The 16,312-nt window shown below is 40.8% G+C and overlaps 1 protein-coding gene across 1 annotated transcript in view; it reads right to left on the reverse strand.

The window, feature by feature from the left end:
* Positions 1–504: 504 nt before the first annotated feature.
* The window catches only part of LOC131264611 (uncharacterized), a 28,178-nt gene continuing 12,370 nt past the window's right edge, over positions 505–16,312 (reverse strand). The window contains exons 4-8 of the mRNA XM_058266885.1: positions 11,216–11,436; positions 10,949–11,139; positions 9,823–10,039; positions 6,713–7,045; positions 505–1,079 (exon numbers count right to left, since the gene is read on the reverse strand). Of these exons, the coding sequence (XP_058122868.1) occupies positions 505–1,079; positions 6,713–7,045; positions 9,823–10,039; positions 10,949–11,139; positions 11,216–11,436 (1,537 nt within the window). The remainder of the gene's footprint in view (positions 1,080–6,712; positions 7,046–9,822; positions 10,040–10,948; positions 11,140–11,215; positions 11,437–16,312) is intronic.

Raw genomic sequence — 16,312 nt, forward strand, 5'->3', positions numbered from 1 at the left:
TTCCCTGTGTTGCCTGGTTTAGTGTGTTTGTGCCTTCTGCTCGCCCGATGCAGTAACATTGATAGACGACAGATGACAAATGATGGTGTGCGATCCATTTGATCAATGTTTCACAAACTGATGTGAACCGTGCATTTCTAGACCAAGTCGGATATGGTTTTTATTACAGTGATGGCTGTGCGAAGTGATAACTTTGCTTTCAAGAATACTGCAATACTACAAAACTTTATTTTGCAAGAATATGGTTATTGTTTTTTACCTGTGTACAAGTATACAATATTTTGCCAATCAATTGTTTTTGGAATAAAAAACAATACAATTATAATGCAAACGTCAACGAGTTTATGGTATTCCAAGTAGAGAAGATAATAATTTAAAAAAATAAAAAATATCGTAATACAAAATGAATACTATCATAACTATAAGAAAGTTTAGTAAACGTCCCTGCTAATGAATTATGATATTCATGAGGCCACCACTGTAAGTAACGCACAAGGATCCACATTACATGACACTTTCCTGCTGCTGTTGCTGCTGCTGCTGCTGTTCGAGCAACGTGTTGCACAGTCCATTTATGTGCGAGTTCGATTGACCACCGAGGCCGGGACTGTTCGGCAGGTAGCCGTGTTGTTGATGCGGGCCCGGCTGTGACATCGTCTGATGCTGGAGTCCTGCAACGACACCGTGATGCTGCAAGTGCATCGGATTCTGTTGCTGCAGAGAGGCGGAAGGGACCGATGGTCGCTGGCTACCGTTGGGTGGAGTGCCGGGGTGGCCGGGAGCATTCGGGCCGGATGTTTCCTGATTGCAGAAGTACGAGTTTTGCATCGAGTAGAGTCGATCGATCGGATTGAGCATTCCTGATCCGGAGATGGCATCCTGGGGCGAGGAGGCGGGATGCCCAATCGTATTGTTATGGTGGTTACTAGTGCTGGGTGGTCCTCCGTTCATGGATGCGGTCAAGTGCTGAAGCGATACGCCGTACTCCAATGGCTCGTTGCTGTGCATCGTTGTCGTCGGATCGATGTTCATGTTTTCCGTCTTGATTCCGGGTCCAGTTCCGGCGTTTGAATGAAGCTCTGCAGGAGGCACCGGAAGTGCAACATGCCGGACCATGAAGACCGGAGCAAGGGAGGGTAAAGATCGCGAAGGAAAAGCAAACGAAATGCATTGAGATGTGAGTGATTGCCACAGGCTAGCAGGTTGGTGTCTGAGTGTTCTTTATTTTTATCGTAGAAAAAGTATTTCTCGTGTTCGAAATATGCAGTATACAAATAACACACAGTAGTTGACGATCACTACCTCGACGGCGTGGGTTCGAATCCTGACCAAGATCGGACCTTGCCCTGTACGAGATGACTGACTATCCTCGAACACAAATGTTCGTAAGCCCTTAAAAAAGTCAGGCATGACCACGAAGAGAAGAAGTTTAAGAAGGAATAAGAAGAAGTCAATAAATCCCATATCATCTAGTTTTGCACATTTAAATTCACTTATTATATGTGTTTTATCAAAATTAAACCAAAGCGGCCAGTTTTTAAGCGATTAAATCATACCATAACTATTCTAAACTTGCAGATGGATTATGGCATAATAATGATACAAAATCAACTTAAGCTACATAGATTTTAAAAGCACAATTACTTTAGAAGGAAACATTGTACATACGATGAGCGTCTACGCATTGCCACGTTTCCCTTTTTTGGATGGTACGTTAGAAAGTTCTACAATAAGATGCTTCGTACACAACAGGGTTATTCAAGCAATGAAATGGTATGTACAAATATCAAATAGCAAATAATTTTTTCTTTAATAAAATACCAATAGAATATATATTTGTCTGCACTACCCTTGTTATGCCAGCCAAACACATTTATGTTCTTTTTTATGATGCCCACCACACATTCATTCAATCGTACCTTATTTGTTGGGCCTTTCCCCTTCTACCTGTTGTACATCTTGTTTTTTCGGACCTTTGCCGTGCATTGCACGAATATGTGTAGAGTTTATTCAATTTATTTCCGTACGAACGGTACTATTTGTAGAAGTTTACTAGCTTGACCCCGCCTTCGAGGAGAATAAACGGTACCAACAAGGCCAACGTTAGCCCTGCAGGTGGCGATGACTTATTTCACCCTCTCACGGACAAGATGCCCCAATAATGTTCGGGGATAATGGAAAAATTGTGATGGTATAAAATAATTTCCAACATCCGACAGATCAAGAAAGAAAATAAAGAAGGGAAAACGGCACCTCCCCATAACCCCATGCGCCATCCGGCTAGATATGCAACCGGAGTTCGATGTCGTCCCGGGCTTTAGGAAGATTATCGATGTTGCCAGGAGGATTTCCCACCGCACCGGACGGCGGCATCCCGGCGTAAACGTTCACACAAATTCTGGCCACAACGGAGCCAGAATGGGGAGGAATGTCGAACGGGCGAAAGTAAGGAAGTGTCCATATTTTTCGCACACACTAAATCCCATTCGTTGACGCCGTTCTGCCGATGCGATCAGCTTTAATATGGCATGGTTTTTCTTTACGGCGTTCGCCCGAAAAACCCCCACCCGGTGGGAGAGGTTTTCACCGCTACAATCCGGGGCAACTTAATAAATCACAACATCATACCCCGTACGGCGTTTGGGAATGGGGATGGAAAATCTTTGCCGTGCGCAAAAATAACACGAGAAAAATTGGAAGAAAACCACATCCCACTGTGCAGACGAATGGCGATGGAAGACGTCGTATGAAAATCCTACGGGCTCAAGCTCGTTTATGACGGGCTAAGCCTTGAAGTTTGAAGGTGGAACAAGGGATGGTAAATGGTGGAGACGACAGCGAAAAGGGAATTATGTTGCAGGATTCAGCAGATCCGGTTCTTACGTTTCACAACGATGAATCGTTCTTCGGGTTTCGTATCTTTGCAGGACGTCTTAAAGTCGATACGACAGCGACTATCCTTGTACATTCTTGTACAGGTTTACGGGTATGGGTGTGTGTGTGTATTTTATCGTATGTTTATAGCCCTGATGTGTCCATTCAAGCGAAAAGAAACGAGGCATGAATTCCTTCCTAATACCTTCGGTAAATAGCACTACCGGGTTTTCCCACCCTCCTTACATCCTTCTTTCCGGTTACTTTTTCTTGTTCTTTCTCTTCATCTTGGAGAAAGGATGCGTTCGCTCTTGAAGTGTTTGCGCGAAGCCGTGAGCGGTCGGAAGAGCGATGCGATGCCACTCCTAAATCTCCCCCTTCGTTCGCAGCCAAACATGGCCGCCGTATCTTTTTGGTGGGAACCCCATTGGGACAGGAAAGGAACCCCATTCGTCCCGCACGTTTTGGCCAGGTTGGGCTAAAGGTATTTTTCTTCCGTCTACTTTCCGGAGCTCGTTCGCAATTGGGCCAAACTGGCAGCAAGGCAGCAAGTGTGGGACGAGGGAAAATAAAACGCTTGGCCATCCTCTGTGCACGGTTCTGGACATGAAAAATAACCCACCGAGGAAAAAAGCGAAACGACCGGTATTCATGGCCCCAGGTTTTCTTGCACGAAGGACGGAGTTTTGTCTGGTTGTTGTCGGTTGAAGACGCTCCCGGAAGAAGTTTTGCGTCCTCGCGCAGCAGGGTGTTCTCGCCCCGTAAGTCCTTTCCTCTGCAAAAGCCTCCCAGGGAGAGATTCCGATTATTGGAGTTGTGTAAGTTGGGCGGGGAAGGGGGAGAGTTTTATTGATTTTTCCGTCCACCGTGCCTCCCTTGCGCAGAATTTTCTTCTCCTTCATTTATCAGTAACCAGGTAGGTGCTAAGTTAGGCGGAAAAGTTCTGGTCAGAAAAGTCCTTTTAGTTCAGTCCCCTTCGTGTCTGATTGGGCTTCTTACGTGATACGAATGGAAAATGAAGGTGTAGAAAAAGTGAGAAGAAAAGAAGTCTTAAAGTTCTTGTTCGAAATCTTATCATTCAAGATACCTTCTGAGAATGTGCACCTGAGAATATTTTAAATTTACAAGATGACTGTAAGATGAATTAGCCTGTTTTCGTGGCATCTACATGAATATAAAAATTATGAATGAAAATCAATTTTGACATTGGCTTTCGCACTGGAAAAAGCGTCAGCTCATGAAAAGCAACGATTGCTATAAAAAAAAATTTTCTTCTATTGATTTATTTGTTTAGTCAAATTTAATAAAGTTTTGTGGTGAATATTTTTTAATCTTCCCAAATATGAGTTGAAAGAGGTTATAAACAATTCATTAGTGGTTTTCCTAATGTTGATCCTGATGTGTCCTGTGGAATTAAATAAATCCACTCTTTGTTTCGTCTTAGCAATTTTACTTACATAGAACGAAGGACAAAAGGAAAGTATGACTTTCTGAACCTTTTACATAGATTTCCATTTTGCTTAACGGAAGTTTTCCTCCTCCATTAACCAATGCTTTCCTGTTGCTTTGTGATAAACTTTCCACGTTCAATCAAAAACTTTTAAAAAGTCAAAACAACAAGAACTGTGACGGGAAATGTCATGAATTGTTTTACCCTCTTCCATGTATTTTGAAAAGTTCTCCTCCATTTTCCATTCCCCAAGCGCGTTCGATTGGAACATTTGTGTATCGAAAAGAAACAATGGAACAAAACCGGGTAACGGGAAGCATTTGTAGAGTTCCCCACTTTTATACCAAAGTTGTCTCCTTGGCAACCGAAAATACACCGTATTTCGTAAGCCGAATTTCTTCTTGGATGTTTTTCCCGTAATTCTTGTTGGATGTTTTTCCTTTCATTTCTTATCGGAGGCCAAACATTTTGGAATTCCCCCATTGTCGAACGTATTCGTTGGTTTTGGACAAGGCGATTGAAAACAGCGAACGGAGTGAGTGAATGATGACGCAGTCGTTGCATACTTTCCATTGTGGGGAAAATCTCGATGACAATTTTTGGAAGAATTTCATGAATTTATTCCGTAGTGGTGTCCCATCGGTTTTTCTTTGTTATGCTTTGACTACTACTTTTAGCGAAGGTTCAGGGATTTGGTCGGATTGCGAAGTTGAGAATGTAAGGTTTAAAGAAACTTCTGTCCTAAAACAGTATGTGAACATGGCACACAGTTTTAATGAAAAGTAAAAGATGGTTGGTTTCAAATGAAATTTCTGATAGATACAATGATAATTAACGATGTATTGTCTACAAAAAAACGAATGCACGTAAACATTACCCTAAAATCTGCGTAACCCATCGTCAACAGGTTGCTAATCCGTTACATTGCCGCCATAATCTGCTAATACTACAATATTTATGGTTACACGCCGGCTTCTGGTGCTTGTGTACCAACTTTGTGTTGTTTGTGTTTGCACACCTGAAAACATTTTGTTCTCTGATGCATGTCTGGCCATGCTAGGACATAAATTTCAATAAACTCTTTTTGCTTTCTCTCAAAACACTAACCGTGCAAGGGAAGATTGTTGGTGGCAGTGCTTACAAAACGTTTTTGTACAGTTTGTCACTGAGTTTACATCCTTTTTTCCGTTGCATCCCACATTTCCGACGTGTTGAATCGTGGGGAAACTTTCTCCAACTCACATTAGAGGGAGGAGGAATTTGTTTCGTTCCATGCAGGAACGATACGACACAATGTGAATCGGTAATGAAGTTATAAGTTTTTAGAACAACAAGACTAGTTACGTCTAGTGGTGCTGCACAATCAGGTTTTTCAAAATGGAAGGTAACCGTAAAATGTGGCGGATTGTTGTTTTTTTTTTCATTTAAACTATCGATGGAAAAATAGCCATGGAAAAAAATGAATGCCATCCAATGTTTTTGCTTTACAATACATTTAAAAATCTCATTGGTCAAATTTAAATTCAACCTCACCTCACCATTTAGCCTCACCATCAAAACATTTTACAGAGCAAAGTCAAAAGCTAATGCGAATTGAGGAAAGAATTTTACATTCTTCCATTAGATCAATAAATTGAAATTATTTACTTGTTTATTTCTAGTAGCCAATGTTTTGATATAAAGAAAATTTATAATTTTCACTCACTTATCAAATCCAATACCCACTTCGATAAATTCCTAGGTTGTAATCCGGCAGATTTGTTGTATTATAACATTTTTGTAAAGCTAAATGAAGGCTTAGACCTGTTGTTTTCACTTCATGTCCTCAAAAAAAGTATGACTGTTTTATTAAACCAAACAATTTTTCTCTGTGTACCTAATGTATGAGCAGGGTTTGCCTTTGCTTGTTTGTTGCGACACAGTTCGCCTTAAATCGCTACCTCGTTCTCCACGCAGCATTGCCAAACATAATGCTGTGTCGCCTTTTGTCCAAGTGTGACGGCGAGCAGGGATTGTGTGAACTCCAAACATATTTCATGTTGTTCTTATCGCAAGGGAAACCATTTGGTGTAACCCAAAATAGGGGGATTGCCCAAAAAAGTAAAAAAGAAGAAGGTTCAAATCCATAACACAGAATAAATAAGCCTTCACAAAAAAATGGTTGCAAAAACTTTTGCCCAACCGATGGCGACATTGTGGTGAAGGTGGTGACTTCGTGCCGAGGGCTTTTTGTTTGAGTTTTTATCCGTACCTCTTTTTTGTCACCCACACATCCAGCGAAGTGTGATAAACTGCAGGTGATTGTGGTCGACAAATTTAGAAATAATTGTGTGGATATAACCCACGGTTCGCATTCCGACATGGTGTGCGATTTGTCGCTTCACTTACCGTTGTCGAAGGATTTACCACCGAATCGGGCGCCTCCATGCGGGCCGTGTTGATGTGGGTGAGCGTTATGCTGGTGTTGGTGGTGGTGATGATGGTGATGATGGTGGTGGTGGTTATTGTTGTTGTTGTTGTTGTTGTTGTTATGACCGTGCGTCGAGCCCATCGCTAGCCGAAAGTAGTCGTCCTCGAGGTCCAGCTCTTCCTTCACGATTTTGTAGGGGTCTGGACCACCGAGACTGAGCCGGCCCGTTCCACCCCCGTACGTGCCACCATCGTTGTCGGTGACGGTTCCCTCGTTATCGCTGCAGCTATCATGTAGATAGGTGTTTGATCCTGAAGAGGAAAAACCTCATAAATAAACGAAAATTTATCTGAATTAATTTGATTATTGGGGGTGCCCATGGCGCAGCGGTAGCGAAAGGAAACACCACACCACAGGTGTGGGATCGAATCTCGAATCTGGCACCCTCCAGTATTACGAACGGCTGACCACCGATCTATAATATACCGTCTTTCAGTCACACAAACTCTCTTCGGAGAGAGGCCTTGTCCCACTAGGGGATGTCGTGCCACATAAAAAAAAAAAAAAAATTTGATTATTTTGCGAACCCATTCATTTTTGCGGTGGAAAAATAAAGCGTCTTAGGTTTTATGAAGCTACAGATCAGCCGCAGGTGAACAGCGCATGTTGACTCCTTGCCTATACAAGAATATGCACGAGCCACTGGGAGTTAAAATAATTTAGTTTTCAAATAACAAAAACAATGAGATTCTGACAAAATTTAAAATTTTCAATATGTGAGCAAATTCTTTCCTAATAAAAAAGTCATCATTTATGTTTTATGAAGGACAAAGGACTGTCGGGGGTCCGCGACAGCCGAGCGGTAGCGCCGGTTAGAAAATCGGCCCATGAGCGCCGGGGCTCACCACTTCGACGGCATGGGTTCGAATCCCAACTGAGACCGGACCCTCGCCTGTACGAGAGGACTGACTATCCACGTACAACAGGGAAACAAGTCTCGTAAGCCGTAAGGCATCACCAAGAGGTCGTTACGCCAAGAAGAAGAAGAAGGACAAAGGAAGATATTTAATTATGTGACAAAATATTCTTCAGAATATAGCATACACATTTCAAAAATGAACAGTTCACAGTGCCTTATTTCGGTAAATCCTCAAAACGATGTAATAGTTAATTTATGACTCAGTCAATAGCGTTTATTCCAACATTATTGACGTAGTGGATTCTACCGATGATCGATAAATTTTACCGATTGAAGATTCAATAAATTAGTAGTTATGAAAATGTTTGTTTCAGAAAAGTCATCAATTTAATGACAAGTAGAAATTTTACTAGTTCAAACTCGATGCGTTGAATGGAGCTAAAAGACGTGATGCTGTTTAAAAATTGGTAAGGAAAGACGTTAAAATATCGAACAGTAAAAAATAAGATGCATTCCTTGAATGTGTTGTGCTACAACCGGTTCTCTTAACTTTTTAACAAAGAGAATCTTTTTAAAGTGAATCTAACTGGCAAAAGAATGCAAATGCGAAGTACAGACGTGGCGCGTCTCGGTGCAAAACCAGAAGGACCTTTTTTTGTGTTTAAATAAGGGGAATTCCCAGGAAACTATTTGAAATTTTGATTTATTTTCACACTCACGTTGCAGTTGAGAGAACTATTCTCCTTTAACAACTGCGTATTGCAGCATCATCGTGTAACTCTTTAATCAACAACGAGGAATCAAATTATTTAACACAGGTTTTTCGATGATATCGTTTTGAAAAAATTGAGGGTATTTTAATTGGGAGCGCGGAAACGATACGAACTGTCAGAGTTCTCGTCGCGGTCCCATACAAAAGGTAAACAACACCTTTGAAAAAAGCGAAAAAATGGCTAGCCGCGTCGTTTCGTTTCCGCGCATCGTCTCGACACGTAGGTGGCGTCGTTTTGGATCGTCGAGACGGCCAGCCATTTTTTCGCTTTTTTCAAAGTGTTGTTTACCTTTTGTATGGGGCAGTGTCGAGAAGTGTATCGTTTCCGCGCTCCCAATTGTAATACCCTCAAATATTTTTGGTAAAACAGTGCTTTTATTTGGTTATTTAAACTAACCTTTCGAAATCGGAATGATTAGTACTTTAAAAGATGAGCAGGTGTTGTTTTGGTTCAATTTCTAAAATGTGGCAGTGAGAACAAAGAATGTTTTAACAGTTGTTAATTATGTGGCAACAAATTGAATAAGTCTGAATTTTATAGATTCATAGGTTGAGATGAATTTTTAAAAATGTTTAAAATATTTTTTAAATTTTATTCCTTAAAAGAGGTAAACTTGATCAGAACTCCAAGTACAATCAGACAAAGAAGAGGAAACAGACAAGCATCTCTTATACAGTACCGGTTTGTCTAACATCCCTCCCCATTCGACACTCCTGACTGCGCACCAACCCAAACATGAAGGGCCGTAAAATGTGGCATAATGCAGTGCCAATGGAAAATGGGAACCCGACGGAATGTTTGACACCATGACTTACAGCCGGGAAACATTCCCATCCTGCAAGTGTCGCGCAAGTGCTCGTGTTCGGTTGTGTTGATTTTGAATTTTCTAGCAGCTTAGGGAGTGCTTTCGCACACACGAGGAAAATGGGACACTCAGGCTGCTGTGTTTTTCCGTTCCTGGATCCGGGATGGAGGATCGTGTGAAAGTGTTACCCTTTGCGGGTGTTTTTCAAGTATGTACCGTAGCCTATTAGAAGCGACCTGTAAAATCTTCCTTGCGGCCGTAGGGAAATGGCAGCTATGCTATGGAAAAAGGTGTAGTGGTACAAATTCCTTCACCGGTACTCTATCCCCCCGAACCCGTGCGTTTAACCCGACAGCAATAGCTTACAAGGATCTGAAAACCGACGTTATCGAAGTTGAAGACTGCAAAACACGGAAACCTCCAGAAGGTTCCTCCGTTCGGAAAGGTGAGTCTAAAGGTATTGAAACGTGTTGCGGCAAACCGAGTTGGAGTTGGTGAAAAATTGACTGCCCCGGTAAGACTTCCGAAGTGGCGTCGCCAGAATAAATTCATGCCTTCCCGGGGGATTCGTCCTCGGCGATCAATACTTACGAGAGTTTTCGTCTTTGATGCGGAGTGACAACTTGGCACCACCGCTCTCGTTGTCCGACAACTCCTCCTGGGAGTCGTTACCGCCCTTTCCTACGCCTCCGCTGTGGTTTTTACTTCCGGTGCCTCCTCCGCCACCGTGGTGTGCACCTTTGTTGCCTTCCTTCAGCTGCTTTTTCTGTATTTTCTTCATTTTGGCTCGCTGGTTTTGAAACCACACCTGCGTTAATGGCACGGAAAAGACGGTGGACCGCATTTTTAGTGGGAGAAGTAAATGAATTGTTTAGTGGTTCGGATTAAGTGAATAATTTGACCATGATGAAAACAAGATTTTTTGGAGTTTTCAATGACAAAAAATTTGCTGAGTAGAGGGAAAGTAAAGGTTTTGTTTGTGTTTTTAGAGTGGTAAAGGTGGTGGTTTTTAATAGCAGAATAGATTGCTTCGGAAGCTTCTTCTGCTTCTTAATTTCTTAAAGTTAATTTACATCGTCATTTGTAGTCGTAAAAACAATCAACAGTTTTTAAAGGTGGTTCACGCACACACTTTTTGGGATTAACGTGTCATATTTCAAAAAGCTAAAAGATGAAAATAACTCAAATTCGGTATTTCAGAAAATATAGGTTTTTCATCGGTTTAAGACTATACAAAAATGTAAAAAACTATACAAAAATGTAAAAAACGTGTGATAACTTTTTGAGTCATTTTCTCGACTTGGCAGGACTGTATAGGAGTTAGAGAGTGGTAAAAACGACGATCAAAATATCCACTAAAAACTATTCGTAAGCTTTGTTTTAGATGTGGCTTTGTAGATTGAAGGTCATGTTTTCTTTTGTATAAAATATTCAGCCGTTTTTGAGAAACTAGAATTGAAAATTGCGAAGCGGTCAAAATGATCGCTTTTTGGATCCTTCTGTAGATTGTCTACATTTGAAGAACTGATCTTTTGTTCGAAAACTTTACCAAATTTATCAAATCCTCGTTAAGTAATGATTTTTCAACATTTTCACTAATTGTGTTTTGTGAAAAGCTGGAAATCAACCATCGATAGCAATATAGTGGATTGTGCCTCTGCCTCGTTTTGCTAGTTTATTCATCTAAATCAAAGGACCATTTGTAATTCTATCTGACCTGCACGATGCGTATGCTGAGTCCGGTGTCCTTTGCCAAGCCCTCGCGGATCTTCCGGCACGGTTTCGGCGAGATGTCGAACGATGCCTTGAAGGCACGGCGCTGCTGCGTGGTCAGGATGGTGCGCGGCCGTTTCGGACCTCGCCGACCGTCGATGCGCGTCTGGAACATGTCGTCACAGCAGTAGTCGTCTGCAATTTCACACCACAACGGTAAGCTTGGACGGCGAGTCGCGATTGGCCCAAGGCAGGGGCCCGTAACCCTTACCGTAGCTGTAGCCCTGGAACATCTCCACCTCCTTCTCGTAGTCGGGCCGGCAGAACAGCTGGCTCTGCTTGATGACGTACTGGTCGCCCTTCTGCAGCCGCACGCCGCAGACGACGCAGATGAAGCACTTCAGATGGAAGACGTTATCCAGGGCGCGCATTACCAGCTCGTCGGCACCGATCTTGTCACCACATCCGAGGCATCTGTTCCGCCCGTACAGCCTGCAAGAAGGGGCAAAGATAGAGCGGAGAAGTGTCAAATGGCAAAGGCGGGGGTTCAGCTAAACGGTTTTCGATTATCATTGCGAAACTTTCACTTCCGGCCGCGTTCGAGTGGAAAGTGCTCGGGAAAAGGAGGCTTGCGGTGTGGCTTGCGGGGAAAAACTGTGAGCGCAAACTTCCGCCCGAATCGTCGAATCGTGATTCCGTTACCTAGCATTGTTTTAAAGTGTGATTATCGGCCCGTTATTGAAAGGTGATTTGAGTGTCTCGTTTGATAGTAATCAAAGGCAAATTTGCCTAAATGTTTATTGTCTGGTCTTAGAAAAATAAAACGAAAGCGAAGAAAATTTCAAGAAACTTTTTTCCATATGATCTCAATTATCTACTCGATGGTATTTTCTTTTGTTTGAATGCAAAAAACTGTCATTACATTAAGATGCATACTTTGATATTAGTAACTTTTTTAAGAACTTTTTTACTGGTTTGTTTCGCGAGGATAGCAACATGTTTATTTGTTTAACGATTTTACTTATTTTTCACACACTTGCGTGAATTTTCAAAAGGTTTTTTTAATTTGCTTTATGAGCAGAAAGTAGTAAAGTAAATACATCATTTTTCTGCCATATCTGCCTTTGAAACCCTTCAGCTTTGTCGCTTCCAAAAAAGAAATAGAATATCTGCGTAACATTTTTGGCCGATTTAGGTTTTGCTTTTTCACCCAAGAATCCAATAACTGTCGACGTGTCACATATGAATCGACAATCACTATTTTTTATCTCACCTTTTTGCCATCTGACTGATGAACGTTTGATCGTATCGATAGGAGTATTACAACCATATTACCCTTTACCGAATGAGACAATGGTTTGGCACGAAGTGGCGATGGAAAGCTGCATCGTTTACAAAACATGTACATGTACATGGCAGGGAAATCGACTAGTCATCGCTCTTTCTTTCGGTGGCAATGGAAAAGAGCTGTGTGGAAAGGCGTAAAAAACGGCCAAATAGTGCAATCATCATCGCCATTTGCCAACTGACTGTGGAAAAGCTATATCCTTGCCTTTGCCGGCTACGCCACAAAGACATTTATCGTCAGGCTCTCCCACTGCCGTCATACCGGGAGCTTTACCCCTTTTTCACGTGTACCAGAATACATTAACCACGTGCGCTGCTGTCGCCACGTTGACTTTCCAATTCGGTGTAGGAAAGTGCCAGTCCAGTCATTCAAGGTCGCGGCAGGTCGGGATGAATCAATGTCCAATTGGTTTCGTTTTTCCTTTACCATTTTCCCTTCGAGGTGAGATGAGTAACATTCTGCACAACCCCACACGCGCACACACAAGAGTATGTACAAGGGATGACAAATTGCCCATAATTTATTTTACACCACATTGTGATTGTCATTAAAATTCAATCCATCATCCTTTAAACAATACGTTTTATGGCGCGACTTCGCAAAAGCAGAGGATTTCACTGTTCTGATATTTCGTGGCAAAGACTTTATTCTTGAGGGGCCCTAGTATGTGAGGGTCTTTCCCGGCCTGCACTCGGGAGGCGAAAAAAGGTTAGGATCTCGTTACCGGTTCTCAGGGGGAGCGCAAAAATCATACACAAGTTGGCCCGAGTCTAAGGGAGCGTGTCGAACGGAGCATATAAACGTCCAAAGGACATTGAAAACAATCAAATTTATGTGCTCACCATCGCCGCAACGTGTGGTAGGGCGAACGGAGCAGCGAACACGTGTGGACAACCCGGCCACGGTTGAACCCCTTTTAAATAGCATGTTTTGCCCTCTCATTACGAAAGGAACGAGTCGTGGGCAAACACAAAACTGACGGATGAATGGAAAGCAGCCTTTGAAAAAAGTGAACCAAAAGATTGGCATCTAATGTGTTGGCCCAGTGGATAATGTTTGCCAAATCTTTGATAAGTCTAAAATAAACGGAAGTTGCAGATTAGAAATTGAGCATGGGAATAGAACAAACACCAAAATCTACAAAACTTAACTTTAACTGAGTCAAACAATACCAAGAGTAGCGGATACAATTATTTTTCCCTGTTTTATGTAAGTTCATGTTCGACGGTAAATTTCAAATAAAGTTTGTAAAGAACCATCATATAATCCTACTTTTAGTATTGATGTACTACTTTTACTACTTTTAGTATTGATTACAACCTACAATATTACTTTTAGTATTGAAACCTTACAACAGTCAAGAAACATTTATTCGACCCTATGAACCGACATTTATTCGATTCTATGCATCTACTGCATAGAATCGAATTTTAAATTATTAAATTGCTGATTATTTTAGTTTTTTATTTTCTTCCGGTTTTTTTACGGTTTTCGTTAATTAAATAGTATTACCAAATCTGAACACCAATTATTATTTATATTTATTATAGCTTAAAATGATATACAGTTGGTCCCCGCAGTACGCGATACTCGATATACGCGAATTCGCAATACGCGATTTTTTAAAACTGACAGCTCATAGCGTTGCTCGAGTTCTGATTTGTCAATTTTACTTTGTTTTGGTAAAATGAAGTTTTTAATATGCACTTTTTAACAGAGATATAATTATGCAATACAAGAAATGGAACACTTATTAGTTATTTGGATAAAAGATATGTTAAATAAGCGGTTTCCTCTCAGTGTCAACTCTTCAATATGAGGTATAAACGATATGGCAGAGGAAATCCGCAATACGCGAAAATTCGATATACGCTATTGCGTTCGGTCCCAAACATTCGCGTACTGCGGGGACCAACTGTATGTGCCATAGAAACTTATTTTTTGAATAGAGTTTTCAATTCTTATATCATTTATTACATTAATATAACTATCAATACTAAATCACATATCATTTTTGTACTTTGAAAAAAATAAGTAAATTGCGTTAAATGGATATCACGTTATCAAACTGGCTGAACTCTTTTGTAAGATAATATTTTCATCGTAATCTGTCCATCACAAAAACAATACAAATCATATGCTACGAAACTACAAGGCTTTGTGATGGTTCTGGTGGTACCTGGTGAATCAAATTACAAAGAATTGAAAATATCTACAATAAGAATACAATCCAGAGGCAGATCATAGCGTAAGCAAACTAAACTGCTGCTTGGGATCATTATTTTTATTATTCTTCAAAAAAGTAGCTATGAAATGTGAAAAGTTAATGAAGACAATATAAATATTAGAATTAAACAACTGAATTATCTGAACTATGTTTTGATGAAGAAAAGGTCACTAAACGTAACCTTTTCGTGTTTGTTTTTGGGTTAAAATATAAAAGATTGATGCGTAATACAAAAAGATCAGTGTAAAGATTTTATCAAACAAGAGACAAATTTTCAGAAAAGTTGAAGGTACGTGGATCAGAAAAAATAATGTCCTGCACATTTCTGAATCTAGTAATAATGTTTAACATTGTATTAAGTTTGTATTTTCAACATTTCAGAAAAAAGTTCTTTTGTAGTTTTAAAATGTCTGAAAAGATATTCAATTAAAAAGCAAAAAGATGAATTACTACTCCATTTTGTTTATAGAAAATGATAACCGGTCGTAGAAAATGGCTCCATATAAAAGTTAATAATGGTTGCGCACGAAAGACGGCTTTGAAATCTTTTCAACGGAATAAAGTTAAGCAAAATGATAGTTTGATCTAAATTTGATTAAAAATTGAAACTTCATAAATTTTTAAATAAACAATTGAATGTTAAATGTAGTTTATGTATAGGAGGCCTTCAACTTATAGCTACTTGGGGTCCCTGGAACGCTTAATCCGCCTCTGACCCAACCACATATTCCAGTTTATTGTTATGTTTGGAGCAACATAATATTCCTTTACCATTCGACAAAACACAAGCAGATCCTTTCATTTAACTTCTTTTTATTGATTTTGCGACTTTCACGACGAACCTTCCCTGCATTTCCTACGCAACGCCCGACAGACAGTCGCGATCAACCACAACCGAAGCCCGGTGTCGTTTTACCAAAGCAAACCCGTTTGATTTTGGGGAAATTTACGACAGTCCATCTCTTACCCGGATGGGGCGGAAAAACGACATACCACACACCCACACACCGAAACCCAACTATCGGCCGTTGAGTGCCGAGGACAGTCGGACTCGCTAAATTCATGACACCCATAAAATGGATATTGTAAGGATTTAGTGGACTGTTCGGTTTTAATTTGGCGCTCCACTCCAGTCCGAGGACACAATGGAACAGAATGGCCGTTCGATGCGTTCTTCTGCCGTGGCGAAATCGCACACAGAACTAGACGAAAGAAGAAGAGCCTGCGGAGGTGCTTTGACACGCAGTAATAAAAAGAGGAATGGAATTGTCAGACGACTGTGTAGCTGTAGCACGATAATAAAATGGTAATATTAATTGGCGATCGTTAGAAGAGCGGAAAAATGCCACAGACATTAGGAGTCCATGCAAAAGCAGATTCGATTTTTCAAGAAGACCCTGCAACGACTTTGCTTGTTTGATAATTGAAAATATAAATATGCTTAAAATGCCTTTGGATGAAATTATATGTATCCTAACCGATCAGTTGCATGATAGGAACGAAAAATGTTTTTCAGACATTTTTTGAAAACAACAAGAAATTGACAAAAGAATATTGACAAAAAAGAAGGGAAAAAATAAACAAACGCAGGTGAAATGGAATTCCATTTTGAATGGCTGCGTTGACATTTTATATAGGCCCTTTGAAGCCCGTCCGACATGCTCAGAAATGGAACCGGAATTCAGCTTGGAGTCTATTCGACAGAACACCCTTAGTATGAATCTAAACAATAAAGAAAAATACACACACCCCCACCTGCACCGAAGCATCCAACGACCCATATGCGCATGCGA

Source organism: Anopheles coustani, chromosome 2, assembly GCF_943734705.1.
Source record: "Anopheles coustani chromosome 2, idAnoCousDA_361_x.2, whole genome shotgun sequence".
In the NCBI taxonomy this organism is placed as follows: Eukaryota; Metazoa; Arthropoda; class Insecta; order Diptera; family Culicidae; genus Anopheles; species Anopheles coustani.